Here is a 17821-nt window from a genome sequence, read left to right as displayed (position 1 = left end):
ATTTTTTCTAATGATTAGGAAGTAATCAGGTACAAATAAAGTCTTATTTGTTTATTAAAATTAAAACTTAAGTAATTATTGATGTTTATTCCAAAAATAGTTGATGTGTAATTTATTTTTTATTGTTCTTTACAAGGACATTTAAATTGTAAAAAAACTAAAAAACTTTAATCTCTGATCTGTTTTTTTTTTTTGAACCCAAACAGAACTCACATTAGTAAAGATGATCAGAGTTATTACAAATATGATTCAAATAAGAGAAAATAAAACTCGGAGTCTCGCTCCAGTTCATGGGACTAGTATAAAAGCGAAAGGCTTTTGCAAGTGCATCTGTGCATGAGCACATTTGTTTGCTTGTCGCCGAGTAAAACCTATTAAGAACTCATGCTCACTTTTAATTATATCTCTGCATTTGTGCACAATAGAGCTATATTCGAAAATGCCAACATATTCTGAATTAATTGTATTAACGACTACCTTTGCATCAAGTTCAAAATATACCTTCTTCAATTCAAGACTTCTAACCCAAGAGAGAGCCTCAAATAGTTCCATTACCTCTCCTTCCATCAACCACACCCTGCAAAGTACAAGTTCTACGGCTGATAACCCTTCCTTCCTCATCCCTCAATATACATCCAATTCCAAACTTATGTTCTTCTACAAACAACGCAGCATCCACATTACATTTGATCTATTGTAAAATTTATTTAACACAAAAACTTAGGAGTCACTTTTCAATTTTTAAATAAATCTTTTGTGTCATCATTTTTATAAGTTAATTTTGTGATATAGATCTTCAATTCGATTATGAGGAATTATTATTTTTTTTTATGGCAAAAGTGTAACTTTTCACTTCATACATAGGTAAAACTTAAAACCGATCCATTTAAAGATTGTGTGGTATGCTTTGGGGGTTGGCTTAGGGATGGGTTGGTACGGTATTTTCGGTATACATAATTTCGGTAATTTTTTCGGTATTGTTTTTCGCTATTTCGGTATTTCGGTATTTTTTCCCACCCCTAGGTTGGCCACCCTCCCTCAGGTTTCTACCGCTCGTGCACATCCCTCGATTTAACCCTGCATGATACAATGAGTTTAATAAACCTTTAACTCATATGAAATGAGATAGCCTTTAGGATCGACCCTTTTTTTAAGATAATATGTAATATTGAATCACAGGACCTATTCGTTATTAACTTATTTATTATGTTAGTGCGCGTAGAACCACACACGTTTGAGAGGAACAAAGAGTTGGAGATGATAGCTCTCAATACCAGCTCTCATTTCCCCATTTCTCTCCTCAATATTTCGTCTTCTTCTCCACCAATCAATCACAACAAAAATTCTTCGACAATTCGGCCTTCATTTTCATTTGCCAAGCAATCACCCAAAACTAGAGACCAGAAATCTCTCAGAAGGAGTGATTTCAGGAATGGAGCCGACCCAGTTCAAGATTCACCTTTCTTCGATGAAAACGGCGTCGTCCAAGACATGGATGGCTATCTCAATTACCTCTCCCTCGAGTATGACTCTGTTTGGGACACTAAACCTTCATGGTAAACTCCACTCAAATGCTCTCAGTATTTTTCATATGGTTTTGTTGAATCCAGGCTCTCCTGACTCCTCCACTTGAGCTTCTCGTATTCTATCATACACATTGGATTGGTTTTATCGATTCCTTTTGTTCTTAACACAATGGAAAAATCCCATCTCAACAATGTGAAATAAAACTCGAATCTTGGCGATTTCGGGATCGCCTTTCTACCTCGAGTGAATGATAGTTTCAGATTGTTGGTAGTGAATTTATTCTTTTCTGCTGAAAATTGTGTTATTTTATGGCCACTATAACTATCTTCTCGTATTCTATCATACACATCAGTTTGGGTTTCTTGATTCTTTTTGTTCTTAACTCAATGGAAAAATCCCATTTTGAAAATGGTATATAAAACTCGAATCTTGGCGATTTGGATTGCCTTTCTACCTCGAGTAAATTATAGTTTCAGATTGTTAGCTGTGATCTATTCTTTTCTGCTGAAAATTGCGTTTTTTTTTGGCACTATAACTATCTTAGTACAACATAATGTAACACATATTTTAATTCTCCAAAATATCAAGAACGTAGTGGTTGAACGCTTGTAATTAATTGCAGATGAATCATGCTCTCAATTATCTATCTCAGGTGCCAACCATGGACAATCACTCTAACTGGAATAGGAATAATCACATGTAGCTGGCTGGTTTTGCACTCTTTGATAGTTTCCGGTCTCGTAGGGGCTTTAATTTGTGCGTGGTGGTACATCTTTCTCTATTCGTATCCAAAGGTATGATGCCCATTTCGTCTACCATGCTCTTATCAAGCTTCTTTAGTTTTTCCTAGCATCGAATCCGGTGGACAAACTCGGTTTGGACTTAATTTACCCCAACTGTTTAATCTGTTTTTGGGATTGGGATTTCTGTAGTGCGTTTTCGTTCTAACACAGATTACTTCATTTTGTTCCTTGCAATCAAAACTGGTTCGTTGACTTCACAGGCATATTCGAACATGATCGCTGAGAGAAGAAAAAATGTCACCAGTGGTGTTGAAGACACCTATGGTATGAAAACAGAGCAATGATCTCAAGGGTCAAGATTAAGATCATCATTTATGTACAAGCATTTTGGTGAAGAAATGTAAGGTGGGTTGAAAACGAGGCACAAAGTCTTTTGTTTGTAGGAACATAGCAATAGGTCGTAGGAGGAAATCTCATGCACGGGGAGCACAATTTACTTGGAAACGAGTCATGTGATCTTGAGGATTAAGGTTATTGTTTTGGCTGTTATTTGTCCTGTCTCCTTACTTTTTAGATTTTGTTTGATTAAGTATCATCATATTTGAAAGCACTAATTGCGTTGAATTTGACCACCTTCCCCAATGTATTATTGCTTGAAATAGAGTAAAAATAAAAAGGTGATAAAGAGATCTCAAAACTGACATGATTTTATGTTACACTAATATCAATTTTATTTAAATGTAACTCCAGATGCAACATATCGTACGTCCTCTCCGAATTTTAATTGTTTTTTCGTTGCAATGACGTAACTACACATATATATACATACATACACACTATTAGGGATGCTAGATTAGTTGTTTGATCACACAGTACGTATAAAACACCATTTAAATTAAATTTGTTTTCCCCAGGAAATGTCTCCGATGGATACTGTTCCAAGTTCCGCCAAATCTTGATATTCTTAACGCATTTGTGGGTAAAACAAAATAAAGGAATCCACACACCAAAAAAAATATTTGATAATAACAACAAAGTTTGACAACATCCACCACGATTCTGATAACAGTATAAAGGGAAGCTAAACACCTGGTTTCAGTGCACCTAAGAAATCAGGTGTTATTAAAACATTCGAGCGCGAAAAAACTTCCTGACCTTGCGCTCAGCTGCCGGTTCCCAGCAGTGGCACGCTCGCAGAGTTACCGGATTTACATCGTCAAGAAATAGAACACAAACCATTTCGAAGATTTATATATTGACCACTTAATAAACACGTACTATTGTAACCTATTCAACGATAGACGTTTGTACTAGCGGGACCAATGAGAAGATTGGTCAAGCAATTAAACAAAATTCTTCGCTCGGAACCACCGAGGACCATCGCCTTATATCCAGGGACTGCATTGATGTTTGCCACAGTATGCCTTCACTGAAATGAAGGAAACAATGTGTACCAAACCACAGACCATTACGACTAATAATTTAATGGGGAGAGTGGGAGTTCAAATGCATAGTTTTGACCGAATATGTTAGTGATGAATACTATGGCGTATTATATGTAATTATGGTAGAAATTAATACCTGAAGCATTATTTTGCTGACTTGGTCAGACATGTATTTATAGTCTCCATCTCTCTACAAGTAATCCACATCATCTGCAATTTCTGCATGAAGCGCGAAAATGGGACCTACATTGTCCTCATTGCCGCTGCTTTCATCGCTATTGTAGCAGTAACTAGGTTCCGGAGAAAAAGAACAAGTTGACCCATCAGATGTATGACTGCCTATTAGTGAGGGTAGATTCATATCATTGTCACTGCTGGTCATCGGTTCTTCTACAAAACTGAAAACCAGAAACAGGAATCAGACAGAAGTGAATGAAATCGACGCTCAAAATGGCATGCAAAGTGAAAAACAAATAGAGAAATTCAGCACCTTCCTTCTGCAGGAAAATCCGCAAGCACGCATAAATGAGGCCTTTCTTGCAATAACAGTCCTAATGACGCAAAACTGCATAATCTCGTACAAATGACAGTTGTAGATTATAATAGAAGATGTGAAAATTGTCCACACACAATTTAAGATATAATTAAATTGACCTTGGGGAATAACATCGATGATACCAATCATCATCAGAAGCAAGTCCCTCTCGATTTGATACATCCTGTTAACAGCCAAACAAGTATTACATACCGAAAGCTTACAGGGAATAAAGACGGGAAACCAAGGGTGCATTTGGATTGAGAAATTTGAAATCATGGTTTGCACATTAAATTGTTTGGATGAATTTGTATTGGGTAAATTTGAAATCTGGCCTTTTTTTAATTTAGTTAAATATAATACTAATTGAAAAGGACTAAAACTTACCCAAGATCGGTGAAATTTCAAATACATTCTTTAATCAATTCCCAAATCAAATTCTTTCCCCGAAATGCACCTAAGAGAATGGTCACGACTAAAGTACAAGCGAGTCAAGCTATTCGTGATTGGCTCGTGAACAGCTCGGTTTAAACTCGACTCAAGCTAGATTTGACTAAATTTGAATAGCTCAACTCTTCGCTCAAGACGAGTTCGAGTTTTAATTGTTTCTACTGGAGTAGTTCGCGAGCTACTCGAGTAACTATGTATTAAATTTTAGTAGATACATAATTTAACAGTATTTTTGTCCATATAAATACAAAATTTAAACCCTAAAATTATGCTACAAACATTTTCGAGCTTTTCAAACACGAGTTCGAGTAACTTGATGCTTTCACGAGTCGAGCTCGAAATTGAATGCTCGATTGAGTTCGATACTACGAAATTTAAATCGAGTTAAGATCGAGTAGTATGATACTTGATCTCAACTCAGCTCTCATGTGCACCCCTAGTCATAACTGAAAAAAGAGGGTGGCCAAGGAATCATTGGACTCACAAGGTGCCTAAGGTATTTGAAGCGTCCTCCAAGAATTGCCGACAGAAACCGCGAAACTTCAGCCTGAAAGAGTACTTATTGACAAGTTAAAAAAATGCTCTCCATTCTTTGCAGTTTGCATCAATCTTCAGTTACTATGAGAAGTGGAAAAAAAAAACTCACTTCTCTCAAGTGCATACAATCCCGCAAAATCAAAACCTCCAATAAGTTTCCACCCGTACAGCCACCAAGATTCCTGAAAGCAGACATGTTAGGATAAAGATATAATTGGCCCAGGGGGATTAACATTGCAAGTCGGGGGGAAACAGAAGTAAATGTATTATGTACCTTAGAAAGTCGCCCGTAATCGAATACGATGTTGAAAAGTCAACAAATTTCAATTGGCGGAATCCCTGCATGAATCCAATTTTCAACTGTGTTCATTGGACAAAAAATTTCCAGAACATCCCATAAAAAAGAAACTGATGGGTAGTGGGGACAAACGTGTCCCGAAAGTAATGACAAGCAATGATACCTTTACAAATATACGAAGTTTCATGTCCGGTAATTTAAATCCCCTTAGTGCCAATGTTGATATGCAAGGACAACGCGTCACTAGATCATGGCATGTAGGTAATTTTAAACTGTCATCTCTACCTGAATAGAATCAATACAGTATGAGAAAAATGCCTATTCAGCACTTATGAGAACATGATACAATAAGAATCAACCTGTTTTTGATGACTCAAAAAATAGTCGATCTAACAGATGGCAAGATCTACTCACTGACTCCAGTGTCTGGCTCAGTTCAACATGACTGTCACGAAAATGTGGTCTCACATAAAATAGTAAAAATGAGTACACGTGTAGACTCTAATAAGACAACTGAGGAAGTCATTGTGATATAGAGAGTTCAGAGAATATCTTCATACATTCAAAACTAGAACATCAACACACATCATCATGAGGTGAAGACAAAAACTGAAAATGAGAAGCATACACCTTTCCCTATAACATCAGTTAAAAAGAAGCTAGACACCACAACCATTATAATGTGAATTACCTTGCTCATGCAGAAAATGAGGCCACCAAAACATCCGATTCAAATCACCACAGAGAGGGACATGGAAAATGCAGTACAAAAATACATAAAAAGAACTCTGGCAACAAGCTGCCTCATCCAGAAAGTACAATGCTCTACAACCAGCATAATTAAGGAAATTGCCAAGAAAACCAAGAAAACCGATCAAATTATAGGCAAGCTTTACAATCTGGGAAGCTGAATGAGAATCCTGCAAGTGGGCTCGCAAACATATGCTCAACTTCGAGTTTCCTAATGACGCGAATATCGAAGTTGGAAATAAAAAAAATTGGGTTTCACAATCTGTCGCACTGCAGTCCATTTTACCTTCTTTAAAGAGAGTATTGCAAAATCAATGTAACAATCATGGACATGAGAAACTTACCAAAAAAAGTTACAAATTCTACGTAACTGAAACTCAGTGATGCATATTAACCCGAATACAGCACATGACAAATTCTGTTAAAACTAAACAATTTCCCAGAAAAATAGATCAATGATACTAGCTTCAGAATAGGAGGTTTCAGATATGGAAACCTGCTTCTCATTTGCCATCTAAAGTAGCAACAATAATATGAAATAACAAAAATTAGCTTGTACTATTCTACGGACCCTTGGTGTGTAAATCAACGGTTACTGAATTTGTTCAAAATGTTTCAGGTACATCGAACTCTGAGTATGTTATATCATGGATTTACAATGAGTTAAGGTTTTGTTGCAGAAAAATTAGAAAACTACAACTTAATCAAACAGAAAGTCAGAAAGTGGTACTCACAGGCCTACAATTTCCAGATCGAGCAAAGAAGGGCAAGCCGATAATGCAGCACCAAATGCAGTGTTGTCCATTCTTTCAATATTGAAAAGGTGTAACCTTCTCAAAAGAGCCCTTAAGGTGGTTAAAAGGAAAGAATTAGACAGGATGACTCAAATATTTAAACTACTTCAAAACCAAAAATACACAAAAACATAAAAGTGTATGAATGAATGTTACCCAGGACCACCACCAACAGCAATCAAGGGAGCTAGGCACGACCTAGTAAGTGTAAATGACTCTTTTCCTTGTCTAGAATGTTTATCATTCCACAATGATGGTGATGCATCTGAGAAATTCCTCGTAGAAATACCCAGGGTTGGATAAGAACCTAGCAATGCTACAGGGCATGGCTCAACTCCAAGCTTGAGAGACCTGCATACATGAAGACAAGTGGCATATTCTATAAAGCCATGTGCTCATAGATAACAAAACTATGAAGCAGCCTATATCTTCTCATGCTGATGCAGAACTTCAGAGATTCCAGAACCATAAAAACCAATATCCAATCACAAGTTTACTTCCCCAGATTAAAATTAAACTAAAAATAAACAAGGGAATATATGTAAAGTCAAAAAAGAACCCAGTAGTGGTTGGTACCAAGAAAGGAACTAATATGATGACTGCAATACATAATCATTAGCAATAATTATATGATATCGTGAACGCTGAAAGTTTCAAAGGCTCAGAGCCTAGGATGTGGAGTCATTTCAGATTTTTTTGGCATGTGACATGTTCCATAACATTATACAGAACCCAACTTGAAATAGAACTGAAGATGAAGGCCATTGTTCTATTGAAAACTTTGTCGTGCAAGGCTAAACAATAAATTTCCATGGTCATTGCCCAACATTCTACCAGAGAAATAACAAAAACAGACAAGATCGCTGCTTACCAGTGCTTCAACAAGATTATAATGAAAAATAAGGCATTGAAAACAGAGAAACAGAAGTTCAGCCAATGGAACCTACCTCAGTTCTTTCCCAGCACGCTGAATCATGGTCGAAACTACCATATTATTGACCTTTGGCGCTGCTGCGGTCAAGTCAACGTTGGAGTAGCACAATGGGTCTGCAGCACACTTGTGGAAAAACGAGCATGCAGAGGCAGCTTTACATAAGCTTTGAGTATCAAGGGAAGAAAATACCTAGCCAGTACACGAAGTTAAGAACTCAAATTAGCGAAAGGTGGAAATTAACTAATCAAGTAACATCTGCATCAACTTTGCCCAAAACCATCATAAATATTTTCTCAATCCCAAAGCACAGTAGCGTGTATAAAAATGCATTTGAATTTTGAACAACCACTGTTTAGATGACATAAATGAATCTAGACAAAGCCAAAAAAATGTCCTGTTCAAGTAAAAATCACATAACCACCGATTCATTTAAAAACTAGAATAATCAAAAGATCTAGAAATTCAGCTCAGCGAATCAAATTTCACGACAGTTAAACGCGATCTTGGTCATTTCTAACCCGTCGCATTAATTCACAGATATCAAACACCACATAAAAAAACGAAAAAAATAAAATAACAATATCAGGAATTGGATCCGCACAAATCAGTAGGTGCTGAAATGAACCTTGATAGTGAGATCAGACGGTAACGCCCAAACGACAGCGTTGTGCATGGAAGCACGCCTCCGGGCGGATCGATTAGCGGCTTCAGCGAGAGCCGAGCCAAGACGGAAGGCGTGCTCGATGACATCATCCTTATCAGAATCGTACGGTCTGGATTGAAGTATGCGGTCGAAGGAGAGGTCGAGCGCAACCGCGGATGAATCGGGGAGTTCTAAAAGCGATTCCAACAGCCAGTCCAACGGATTAGGGCTGGGGATTCGCGTGGCTTCCGGGAGGGAAGAGGAGCACGGGCGTTTGAGCTTGGGGTTGCTGGTGGCGGAGACGGTGGTGGGGCAGTGGAGGAGAAGACTGGTATCCATCGGAGATGTTGGCTCAGTGAAGCATTTCTATTTAGAGTGATATATATATTTTCGGGGTTAGCAAAGAGGAGAGGCGGACTGCGTGAAGTGCGAGATGAGAGGAGAGAGTGACACGTGGGAATTATTTTTGTCCACATGTGACCTGCTCTAACCGATTACGTCACCGTATCGGCGAATCGCTGCTAAAGCCTACTCTATATAATAATAATAATACCTAAAAGTTGTAGTATTCTCTTTTTTATAGTTCTAAAAAATTAATTATGTTTTCCAAATTACTATCGCTTATTTTAAACTGGTATGTTTATTCAGTCCCAATATGAATAGACATATCGAAAAAACACAGTGAATTTTTTTTTTACACTTAGCTTCTATGTTTTATTTTTATTTACTTCATCCAAAAAAATAATTGTGCTTAGTTTAAAATTTAATTAATAAGGTAATTTTAGTAAAACCAAGAAGCCCGTATAATTACATTCAGAAATTTGACTATATATTTGGCACAATGGAAAAAACTGAAACATGTATGCATGGACGTAATATCTCTCACTATATATAAAGAATCTCCCCCTTAGACATTATTTTTTAAATTGCCGAAATTGTCCTTATGTAACATAAATATTACAATTTTATTTATTTATTTTTTTTTAAATTTTGAAATTTCAAATTTTCATATTTTTCTCAACTAAACATTGTAGATAAGATAAATTGATAAAAAAAAATTAAATTTATTTTTATATTATTTTATAAATTTTAAAAAATAAATTTAAATATTATTGAAAAAATAATATTTATATATAACATACAATATTAAACATATTATATGATTTTATACACACGCAACGCGTGTGCGATTATGCTAGTAGAATATAAACCACACGATACATAAATGAGGTATTCAATCGGTCTTTTTTTTTTTTTTTTTAATCTAACCTCGTTAATAATTTTTTTAAAAAAATTAACATCCTCAAGTGTATTTGAATGCACTTGAGGAAATCAAACTTTTTTAAAAAAATGATCGACCGGATTCATTCTCAATTTTTTTAAAAAATGGTATACCGTATATCCGAGGAAAAAACACACGCCAATTTGATAATATACTCAATTTGATTATGTACAATGTAATCGATATTATTATTAGACAAATAAAATTAAGTGTAAAAATTTTATATTAATTTGAAATCAAATATGATAAATATTAAATTTCATTTTTAATCTAAATAATTAAGAAAAAGTCTCAAAAAAGTATGAAAACATTAAAATTACAATAAAATGTTATTTTTTCAAGTTTTAGTATATAAAATTATTAATAAAGAGGGTAAATTTAGAATGTTGTAGTATTGTTTAGGGTTATAATATATTTTCTATTGAAATATTTAATGGAGGGGTAATATGTAAGAATGAAGATAAATGACGATGTTAAGAGGATGTTTGTTATTTTTAAATTTATTTGGGTTTTTTGTTGTTGTAATAGTTATAAACCTCAAGGGAGGTAAACGTAATGATCCTAAAACTTATTACTGGCCGTCCAAATGTTTCGTTGTACTGATTTACGAGAAGATTGTGAGAGCAGATGAAGTGATGGGCTTCCGACCAGATTGCCCCATAACTGAGAAAGATTGAATGCTCATGCTCCGACCAGATTGCCCCATAACTGAGAAAGATTGAATGCTCATGCTCTCGTTCATTTCAACCTACCTTTACAGGCATTACCTCCATGATAGATAGAAGGGTTCTCATTTATCAATACATGCAGGGTCCACTAAAAAATAATTAACCCCACATTTATTGGTAAATGTACACCGTTAGATCTATGTCAAAACAGTGCCTGTATAAATAGGTTTTCATATCTCATGAATCCTAGCTAGGATGCGTACATTTTATCTAAACCTTTCCTGATAATAGTAATAGAAAGATGCATGCATGCAAATAAAGGTGAATCTGTGTGAAGGATGCGTTGTAGAGACTGATCCAGATGTGGTCTAAATTTCTAACCAGAATTACGCTTATCTTTGTTCATTCACCAAGTTTCATTCTATAAAGAACACCAACAATTTTGATTATACAAAAGATGAGTACAAAAAAAACCACGCATATAGCATGTATCGATCCATCCAGCACCTCAGGAAAGGCCATGTCTTAAATTAAGAATCTAAAAATCATCACTATGTAAGCTAGTCTTCTTTAGGAGCAGGCATCAACATAAGCATCTCCTCCTTTTGGTGATTTCCTCCAAATGACATCTCCTCTGCTAACAGCGACTGCAAATCACTACCATTTGCAAGACTGTTGAACTCAACAGCTTTGGAAGGCATGGTTGGATACCGGCGTTGGGCGAAAGTCATCAGCCTCTTAACAGATTGCAAATACTTCCTAGTTGTCTCATCATTCATTATGTGTGCGACACTGTTGGTATAAATCTTTTCGCGTGCAGAACGTTCATGGATACCAACCATAGTAACACCAATGGGCCACGGAGCATTTCCAATTGCTAATTTGATGTACTGGTCCATTGCAGCAAGGTAGTCACGTTTCATACAACACTTAACCACCACCAGCAGCGCTTGTCTAATATCGTCAGGAAGAACCTATTAAAGACATAAATCAACAGCATTCAGATTTTAAATTAATGGATCATTAGAATAGTATGGAACAAGTAAATAACCATCAATGACTTTATAGATTAATGATGTGACTGATAAGTAGAGTATCTTCATACACCTAGAGATACTACCATATGACATACTATGAATTTTACAGTAGGTGCATAAAAAATCTTGTAGATTCATTCTGTTGTAGGCTTGTAGCATGCAGACAGAATTTCTTCAAAGTAAAAACATCAATCACAAGCTTTTAAGGTTATGCATCTGGGCAGGTGGTCAAAAGGGCGGGTCTTCAAAAATCGATCTAAACATCGATCTAAACTATAAATATGGTGCCTTATCACCTATATTATGCTCCCTCACTAAGTCCTTCCGTCCATTCTGTTTAGTAAACAAGAAAATAGAATTTGATGTTTTCAGTGTTCTAGTGATGGAAGACAAGTAGCACAACGTTCAATGACTAATAACCACAAAAAGAAGAAAACACTCGCCTTCTTCCTACAGAACTTAAAAAGAGGATGCAAATAACGGGCACATTGTTTGAAAGTGGCAACCATGGACTTCCCTTTGGCCGTCCTCTTCTCAGCCTCACTCATCTCATCCAATTCCTGTTTCCACTCATTCAACAGCTTCTTAAAGAATACAAGAATCTTATCCTCGTCACACAACTCCTGGAAATTCGCCTTCATTCGTTTGAAATCCTTGTCATGATCCGCACCGGAAGATCCCCCGTCCCCACTCAAATCATCATCCCGACCTCCACTCTCGTCATCCTCCGCTCCGTCCTCCCTTCCTTTCCTCTTCCTATCACTCAGAATACCAGATTTCTGCCGATTCTTCAGCTCCACAATATCGCGCAAGAAATCATTAGTTTGCCCCTCCGTCATATCAGTATCATCAACCTCAAACAATCCAGCCTTTAAAACAAACTTCAAACGGTCAAGTCTGGCCTCATCGTCTTCCCCAAAGAGAGTCACCGGCTGTTTCAAGAAGCGGAGGCGGCGGACGACTTCTTGCTTCGGTAGATTGAGATCGTCGATGTTTTTCTCGTCGGCTAGGGTTTTTGAGGAGGATGATTCGGGCTTGGATTTGGGGATATCGTGCTTAGAATTCTGACCTGAAGCTGAATTAGGGTCTTCGTTCTGTTGTTCTTGCTGTAATTTCTTGTGGCGGAGGGCTTTGGCCTCGGCCTCGCGTTTCTCCTCTTCTCGCAGCCGCTGAAGGCGTTTCTGCTCGATTTCAGAACGCTTGAAGAACTTTTTACCTCCGACATCCTCGGACAGGCTCTGCCTCTTCTTCATCAGCTCCTGTTTAAGGATGTCCATGGATAGTATTCTATGTTTGCTTCGGGTTTACTTCGATTCCAGGTAATGGATTTAGGGGTTTCTCTGATTTCAGGGTTAAACGGGGGAGGGGAGGGGAGTAGGGAAGGAAATAGGAGGTCTATATGTACTCGGTTCGGTTTAATAGTTTAGAATTAGAACCGCCGGTCCTCCACACTTAACCGTTTTCTTTTCTTTTTTTTTTTTTTTTAACATTTTCGATTATAATTACAAATGTTGTGTAGATTTTGTAGACATGTATTTATAAAATATTTTTATAAAATTGTTTTTTAAAATATTTTAAAAGTTTTTTTTGTTACATGGATGTCAAATATTGAGTTATCATGGAGTTATATTCAAATCCCAAAAAGATGATATAGAATCGTGATCAAATCAATTTATTTGATCTTATCTCCAGATTCTTTTACCTATAAATAGGTCACTCATGTAACACATTCAATACATCGAATTTACTTGTTTTCTTTGCATATTTTTTTGCATATTATTTGGTTAGTTTCTCCTTTATTTTACAACACGTTATCAGCACGATTGCATGATCGTTTTATCTATGATCACCGACTGTTAAATATTTTGTTCTTCATTCACATCGTAATTTTCTTTTTGCGATTAAATATCTATGGTATGACACATATCATGCATCACCGTCACTCGCACGATTGAATATTTGTTTGTCAAGTGTTTCTTCTCTTTTTTCGGTTGACATTCATAACTTTGCCGTATATTTTAAATTATGAAATTAAAGCATGATTATATTAATAATATTTAATATGTGATATGATGATGAATATTTTAGTTGTTTCTTTTTCAATTCTTCCACGACCATGATGACATGTACAATTATTATTCGTTTTACTTTTTTTTTGTTTTGTTCGATTGGTTATATCATGTATCACATATTAGACGTAATCTTCCCAACTCTTATTAGTTTCGAATCATGTTTTTATTGTATGTCATGTACATTTTAAAATTCGGTTTAATTAATGTCACAAATTTATGATTTTTGTGAAATATAGATTCCATCATGTCGAATATCTCAAAGCTTGAATTTGCCGCTCTTGATATCTCCGACAAGAATTATCTCTCTTGGATACTAGATGCTGAAATACATCTAGATGCTATGGGTATTGGAGATACCATCAAAGATGAAAATAATGAATCACCGCAAAATCATGCAAAGACTATGATATTCCTTCGCCACCATCTTCATGATGGTTTGAAAATTGAGTATTTGACGATAAAAGATCCGCTTGATCTATGGAATAATTTGAAAGAGAGATATAGTCATCAAAAGACGGTGATTCTCCCAAAAGCACGCTATGATTGGATGCATTTGCGCTTACAAGATTTTAAGTCTGTAAGTGAATATAATTCTGCATTATTTCGCATCAGTTCACAATTGAAATTGTGTGGAGAGAAAATAACTGATGATGATTTGTTGGAAAAAGCATATTCCACGTTTCATGCCTCTAATGTTTCATGCCTCTAATGTTCTCCTGCAACAGCAGTATAGAGAGAAAGGCTTCAAAAACTATTCTGAATTGATTTCATGTTTGCTTGTGGCTGAGCAAAATAATGAATTATTGATGAAAAATCATGAAATTCGTCCCACTGGAGCCAACCCATTCCCTGAAGTGAATGCGGCAATGCATGATGAAAAGAGGAAACAAAATAAGACCGAATTTGGTCGTGGTCGTTGTCATGGTCATGGACGTGGCCGTGAGCGCCGTCGAGGACGCTTTCATCCGTATAATCGTGGGCATGAAAAGCCACGTGACTATAGTCATAGCAATAAAAAGAATACAAATTACCAAAAATGGGGTAATGACCAAGGAAAGAAAGTTGAAAGTGATCAAAATAATAAGCCAAAGAAATCAAAAAATGAGTGCTATAGATGTGGAATAAAAGGGCATTGGTATCAAAATTGTCGTACACCCAAACACCTTGTTGATCTCTATCAAGCATCAAAAGAGAAGGCAAAGGATACAGAGACCAATTTTATTTATCGAGGTGAAGATTTAAGCCAAGTCTCATCTTTCTCAGCACCTTTCGATGTCTCTGATTTCTTTGAAGACCCAGATGGGAGAATTGATCATTTGACTGGAGATGGCAGCGTGCAGAATTATTAAATATTTTATCTATCGTTTAGTTATATGTTTTGATTTATTTAAATGTAATGTTTTTGAGTTATTTTTATTTGAGACAATATTAAGTTGGTTTAATTGTTTTTTATTATGAATAAACGTTATTTATTCAATATTGTCTTTATTATGAATTTTTTTTATTCTTATTAATTTTATTATTTTAAATAGAATATGGACTTTGGACATGAAGTCAATGATGGAGATTTATGTCTTGTTGATAAGACGACAACGCATTCTATATTTAAGAAGGATAAATATTTCTCATATTTGCAAATGAGAAAAAGTAATGTCAACACAATTTGTGGTAGTACAAGCATTATTGAAGGCTCCGGAAGAGAAAATATTATATTACATGGAGGAACAAATTTTGTAGTAGCCGGAACCCAGTTTTAGTGATTAACTGTTATTTAATCCAATAAACATGATTAAGGAGACTTTTAATGGATTAGCGGAGCCCGGGATTAGACCCAGAATGATCAGAAATGGTCTGGAGGGTCAGGCAGAACGGACGCAACGTTCTAGGAATGAATGCAATGTTCGTGCCATCAGAAATGCGTCACTGCTTACGTACTTGATGTGACATTGGCACCATCGGAAGCAACGATGGTGAACGGACGCAACGTTCGTCAAGCAGAACGGACGCAACGATGGAGGAACGAACGCAACGTTCGTTGTCTATAAATAGGGGTGCCGAGGCTCACATTTGAGCACACCTTTCATCTTTTCTCTCTCGATTCCTTAGCCTTCTAACTAAGATCTAGGGAGTTCTAGGCGTCCCATTGGGAATCCGAAAGTGGCATAACGATCCAGGCGTCGTAGCGGAGCTGTGGCCTAGTTTTGAGGCAATCGACAGCAAAGGGCTAACGACAGACGAAGGTATAGCTTTTGCTTTCTAAAAATATGTAGGAGTATGCAATAGCCTAGTTAAGACTTTTAGAGCTCTTTAATGATATTAGTATCATTTGGCAGTGTAGTGCGGATTATAGGCGTAGACCTAGAGCTGGTAAAGCACGCATAGTATTTGAGGTACGAAAGTACTATTCGAGATATCCTGACTGAGTATGCATGTATTATGTGACTGCATGATTTTATATGCCATGATTTTATGCATACATTTACATCTTGATCTATCTCTATTGAGATGTCTGTTAGTAGGGTTTACCCTATCCTGTTAGTGGATGGACTTCCATCGATTTGGGTCCCGCGTAACCACTGGTATTTTCGGTATGTGAGCCACCTCCTGAAGCGACGGCACAACGTGCTACATACCAGGGCTCGGTCTATCTTTGTTATCTGATCCTTGACCTCGAGTTTGTAGGGAGTTCACTTTGCATGCATGTATACTCATACTATCGTGCTGAGCGTTTTATGCTCACGTCTCGTACTCTGTGTTTTTAGATACCCTATTCCTTGGGACATGTTTGTGATTGGACGAGGCGGGTGGATCCAAGAGGGGCTAGGCAGTTGTCAGCCAGCTGGAGCTTCGTCTAGGTTTTATACTGTTGTTATTGGGTTGATACAGTTTTCGATTTGGTTGTATAAACTATTCGGATATATACAGATTCCTTTCCTTGGGATTGTATAATGTTTATGGTTTCCGCAGTTAAATTCTGATTTCTATTTAATTAAGTTAATTACATGCCTAAGTTCTGTTTAGTAGGTGATCTCGGTAAGAGTAACTACATTTATGGTATCAGAGCATGCATAGTATTCTTGGAAATTTAGATTCTGCATAAGATAATCGTGAGGTACTTTTGTAGATGGCAAACTACGATGATCAGAGTAGCTATGGTAGTGGAGGTGGACGCTGGGGAGACGATGACCGTGAGCGTCGTCGGGAGCGTCACCATCGTCGACGTGATGAGGATCGTTTCAGTGTGCGCCGATTCCTGCAGATGGGTCCTAAGCCCTTGGTTGGAGGCGAGTCTCCAGAGGATGCGGAGAACTGGTTAGACCGCATGGAGACGACTTTCCAGACTTTTCACTGCACTGAGGAGCAAAAGATGGAGACACTGGGTTACCTTCTGGATGGGCGAGCCCGTAGGTGGTGGAGGTTTACTTCTGCACCCTTTGTTACTGCGAGAGGAGTGGCCACCTGGGCCGAGTTCCGCACAGCTTTTCTATTGACGAGTATCAGCAGAAGTTCTTTGATCTGTTGTCTTATTGCCCTGAGATTGCCGACAACTCTGAGATGAAGTATAATCTGTTCCTTCAGGGCCTTAACCCTGAGATCCATGTCCGTGTGGCGGTTGGCGATGACATGACTTACGAGGGTTTGGTAAGCCGTTGTCACCAGGCGGAGGATAGCATTCGGCGGAACAGGTCTTTCTCTCAGTCTAGGCCTGCGAGTTCTTTGGGTCCCCGTGCTCAGACTTTCAAGAAGTCCGGATCTACTTCTTCTTCCTCTAGTTCTGCTGGTGTTGTCCGTTTTGAGAAGAAGGACAAGTGTGATCATTGTGGGAAGAACCATCCGACCGACCGATGCCGCAAAGCTTCTGGAGCTTGTTTTTGATGTGGAGAGGTTGGTCATCTCTAGAGAGATTGTCCACAGTCTGGGGGAGGCGGTTCTGGTTCAGGGTCTGGTTCTCAGGCTACCGTTCAGTAGAGGACGCAGGGACAGTCTGCTGGGAGTTCTCATTTGAGACCGCGGGTTGCTGGTCAGGTGTTCGCCTTGAGCATGATCAGACTGTGGAGGAGAATGAGAAGGTCATCGCAGGTACATTTCTACTTTATGGTATATCT

General features: G+C 37.3%; 4 protein-coding genes across 4 annotated transcripts; 2 read left to right on the top strand and 2 right to left on the bottom strand.

Moving 5' to 3' along the window:
• The first annotated feature begins 1231 nt into the window (after positions 1-1231).
• On the top strand, positions 1232-2819 carry LOC140884655 (uncharacterized). The gene is made up of 3 exons (XM_073291480.1): positions 1232-1556; positions 2180-2321; positions 2531-2819. Exons 1-3 carry the CDS (start codon positions 1258-1260, stop codon positions 2612-2614), a joined length of 525 nt encoding a protein of 174 aa, XP_073147581.1. The 5' UTR covers positions 1232-1257; the 3' UTR covers positions 2615-2819.
• A 455-nt stretch (positions 2820-3274) lies between these two features.
• LOC140880373 (F-box protein SKIP17-like) lies at positions 3275-9150 on the bottom strand. The gene is made up of 13 exons (XM_073284743.1): positions 8639-9150; positions 8027-8202; positions 7236-7430; positions 7020-7130; positions 5895-5980; positions 5699-5820; positions 5512-5576; positions 5347-5419; positions 5185-5247; positions 4370-4434; positions 4206-4280; positions 3852-4113; positions 3275-3699 (listed from the first exon to the last, which is right to left on the bottom strand). Exons 1-12 carry the CDS (start codon positions 8993-8995, stop codon positions 3906-3908), a joined length of 1596 nt encoding a protein of 531 aa, XP_073140844.1. The 5' UTR covers positions 8996-9150; the 3' UTR covers positions 3275-3699; positions 3852-3905.
• Positions 9151-11011: 1861 nt separating this feature from the next.
• Positions 11012-13009, bottom strand: LOC140882981 (uncharacterized). Its single transcript, XM_073289258.1, has 2 exons — positions 12087-13009; positions 11012-11580 (listed from the first exon to the last, which is right to left on the bottom strand). Exons 1-2 carry the CDS (start codon positions 12918-12920, stop codon positions 11167-11169), a joined length of 1248 nt encoding a protein of 415 aa, XP_073145359.1. The 5' UTR covers positions 12921-13009; the 3' UTR covers positions 11012-11166.
• A 950-nt stretch (positions 13010-13959) lies between these two features.
• On the top strand, positions 13960-15064 carry LOC140878639 (uncharacterized). The gene is made up of 2 exons (XM_073282254.1): positions 13960-14292; positions 14441-15064. The coding sequence occupies exons 1-2, from the start codon at positions 13960-13962 to the stop codon at positions 15062-15064; spliced, it is 957 nt and encodes a 318-aa protein (XP_073138355.1).
• Positions 15065-17821: the final 2757 nt, after the last annotated feature.

The sequence above is a fragment of the Henckelia pumila genome, chromosome 2 (assembly GCF_033568475.1).
Source record: "Henckelia pumila isolate YLH828 chromosome 2, ASM3356847v2, whole genome shotgun sequence".
Lineage (NCBI taxonomy): Eukaryota > Viridiplantae > Streptophyta > Magnoliopsida > Lamiales > Gesneriaceae > Henckelia > Henckelia pumila.
This window is presented reverse-complemented; position numbering and strand designations above follow the sequence as displayed.

Coding starts and splice junctions, on each gene's coding strand:
- LOC140884655 (XM_073291480.1), top strand. CDS start 1,258: ATGATAGCTCTCAATACCAGCTCTCATTTCCCCATTTCTCTCCTCAAT. Junction 1,557..2,179: donor TGGGACACTAAACCTTCATG/GTAAACTCCACT, acceptor TATCTATCTCAG/GTGCCAACCATGGACAATCA. Junction 2,322..2,530: donor TTCTCTATTCGTATCCAAAG/GTATGATGCCCA, acceptor TTGACTTCACAG/GCATATTCGAACATGATCGC.
- LOC140880373 (XM_073284743.1), bottom strand. CDS start 8,995: ATGGATACCAGTCTTCTCCTCCACTGCCCCACCACCGTCTCCGCCACC. Junction 5,821..5,894: donor TTTTGAGTCATCAAAAACAG/GTTGATTCTTAT, acceptor GATTCTATTCAG/GTAGAGATGACAGTTTAAAA. Junction 5,420..5,511: donor ATTACGGGCGACTTTCTAAG/GTACATAATACA, acceptor GTCTGCTTTCAG/GAATCTTGGTGGCTGTACGG.
- LOC140882981 (XM_073289258.1), bottom strand. CDS start 12,920: ATGGACATCCTTAAACAGGAGCTGATGAAGAAGAGGCAGAGCCTGTCC. Junction 11,581..12,086: donor TTAAGTTCTGTAGGAAGAAG/GCGAGTGTTTTC, acceptor TGTCTTTAATAG/GTTCTTCCTGACGATATTAG.
- LOC140878639 (XM_073282254.1), top strand. CDS start 13,960: ATGTCGAATATCTCAAAGCTTGAATTTGCCGCTCTTGATATCTCCGAC. Junction 14,293..14,440: donor GCTTACAAGATTTTAAGTCT/GTAAGTGAATAT, acceptor CTCCTGCAACAG/CAGTATAGAGAGAAAGGCTT.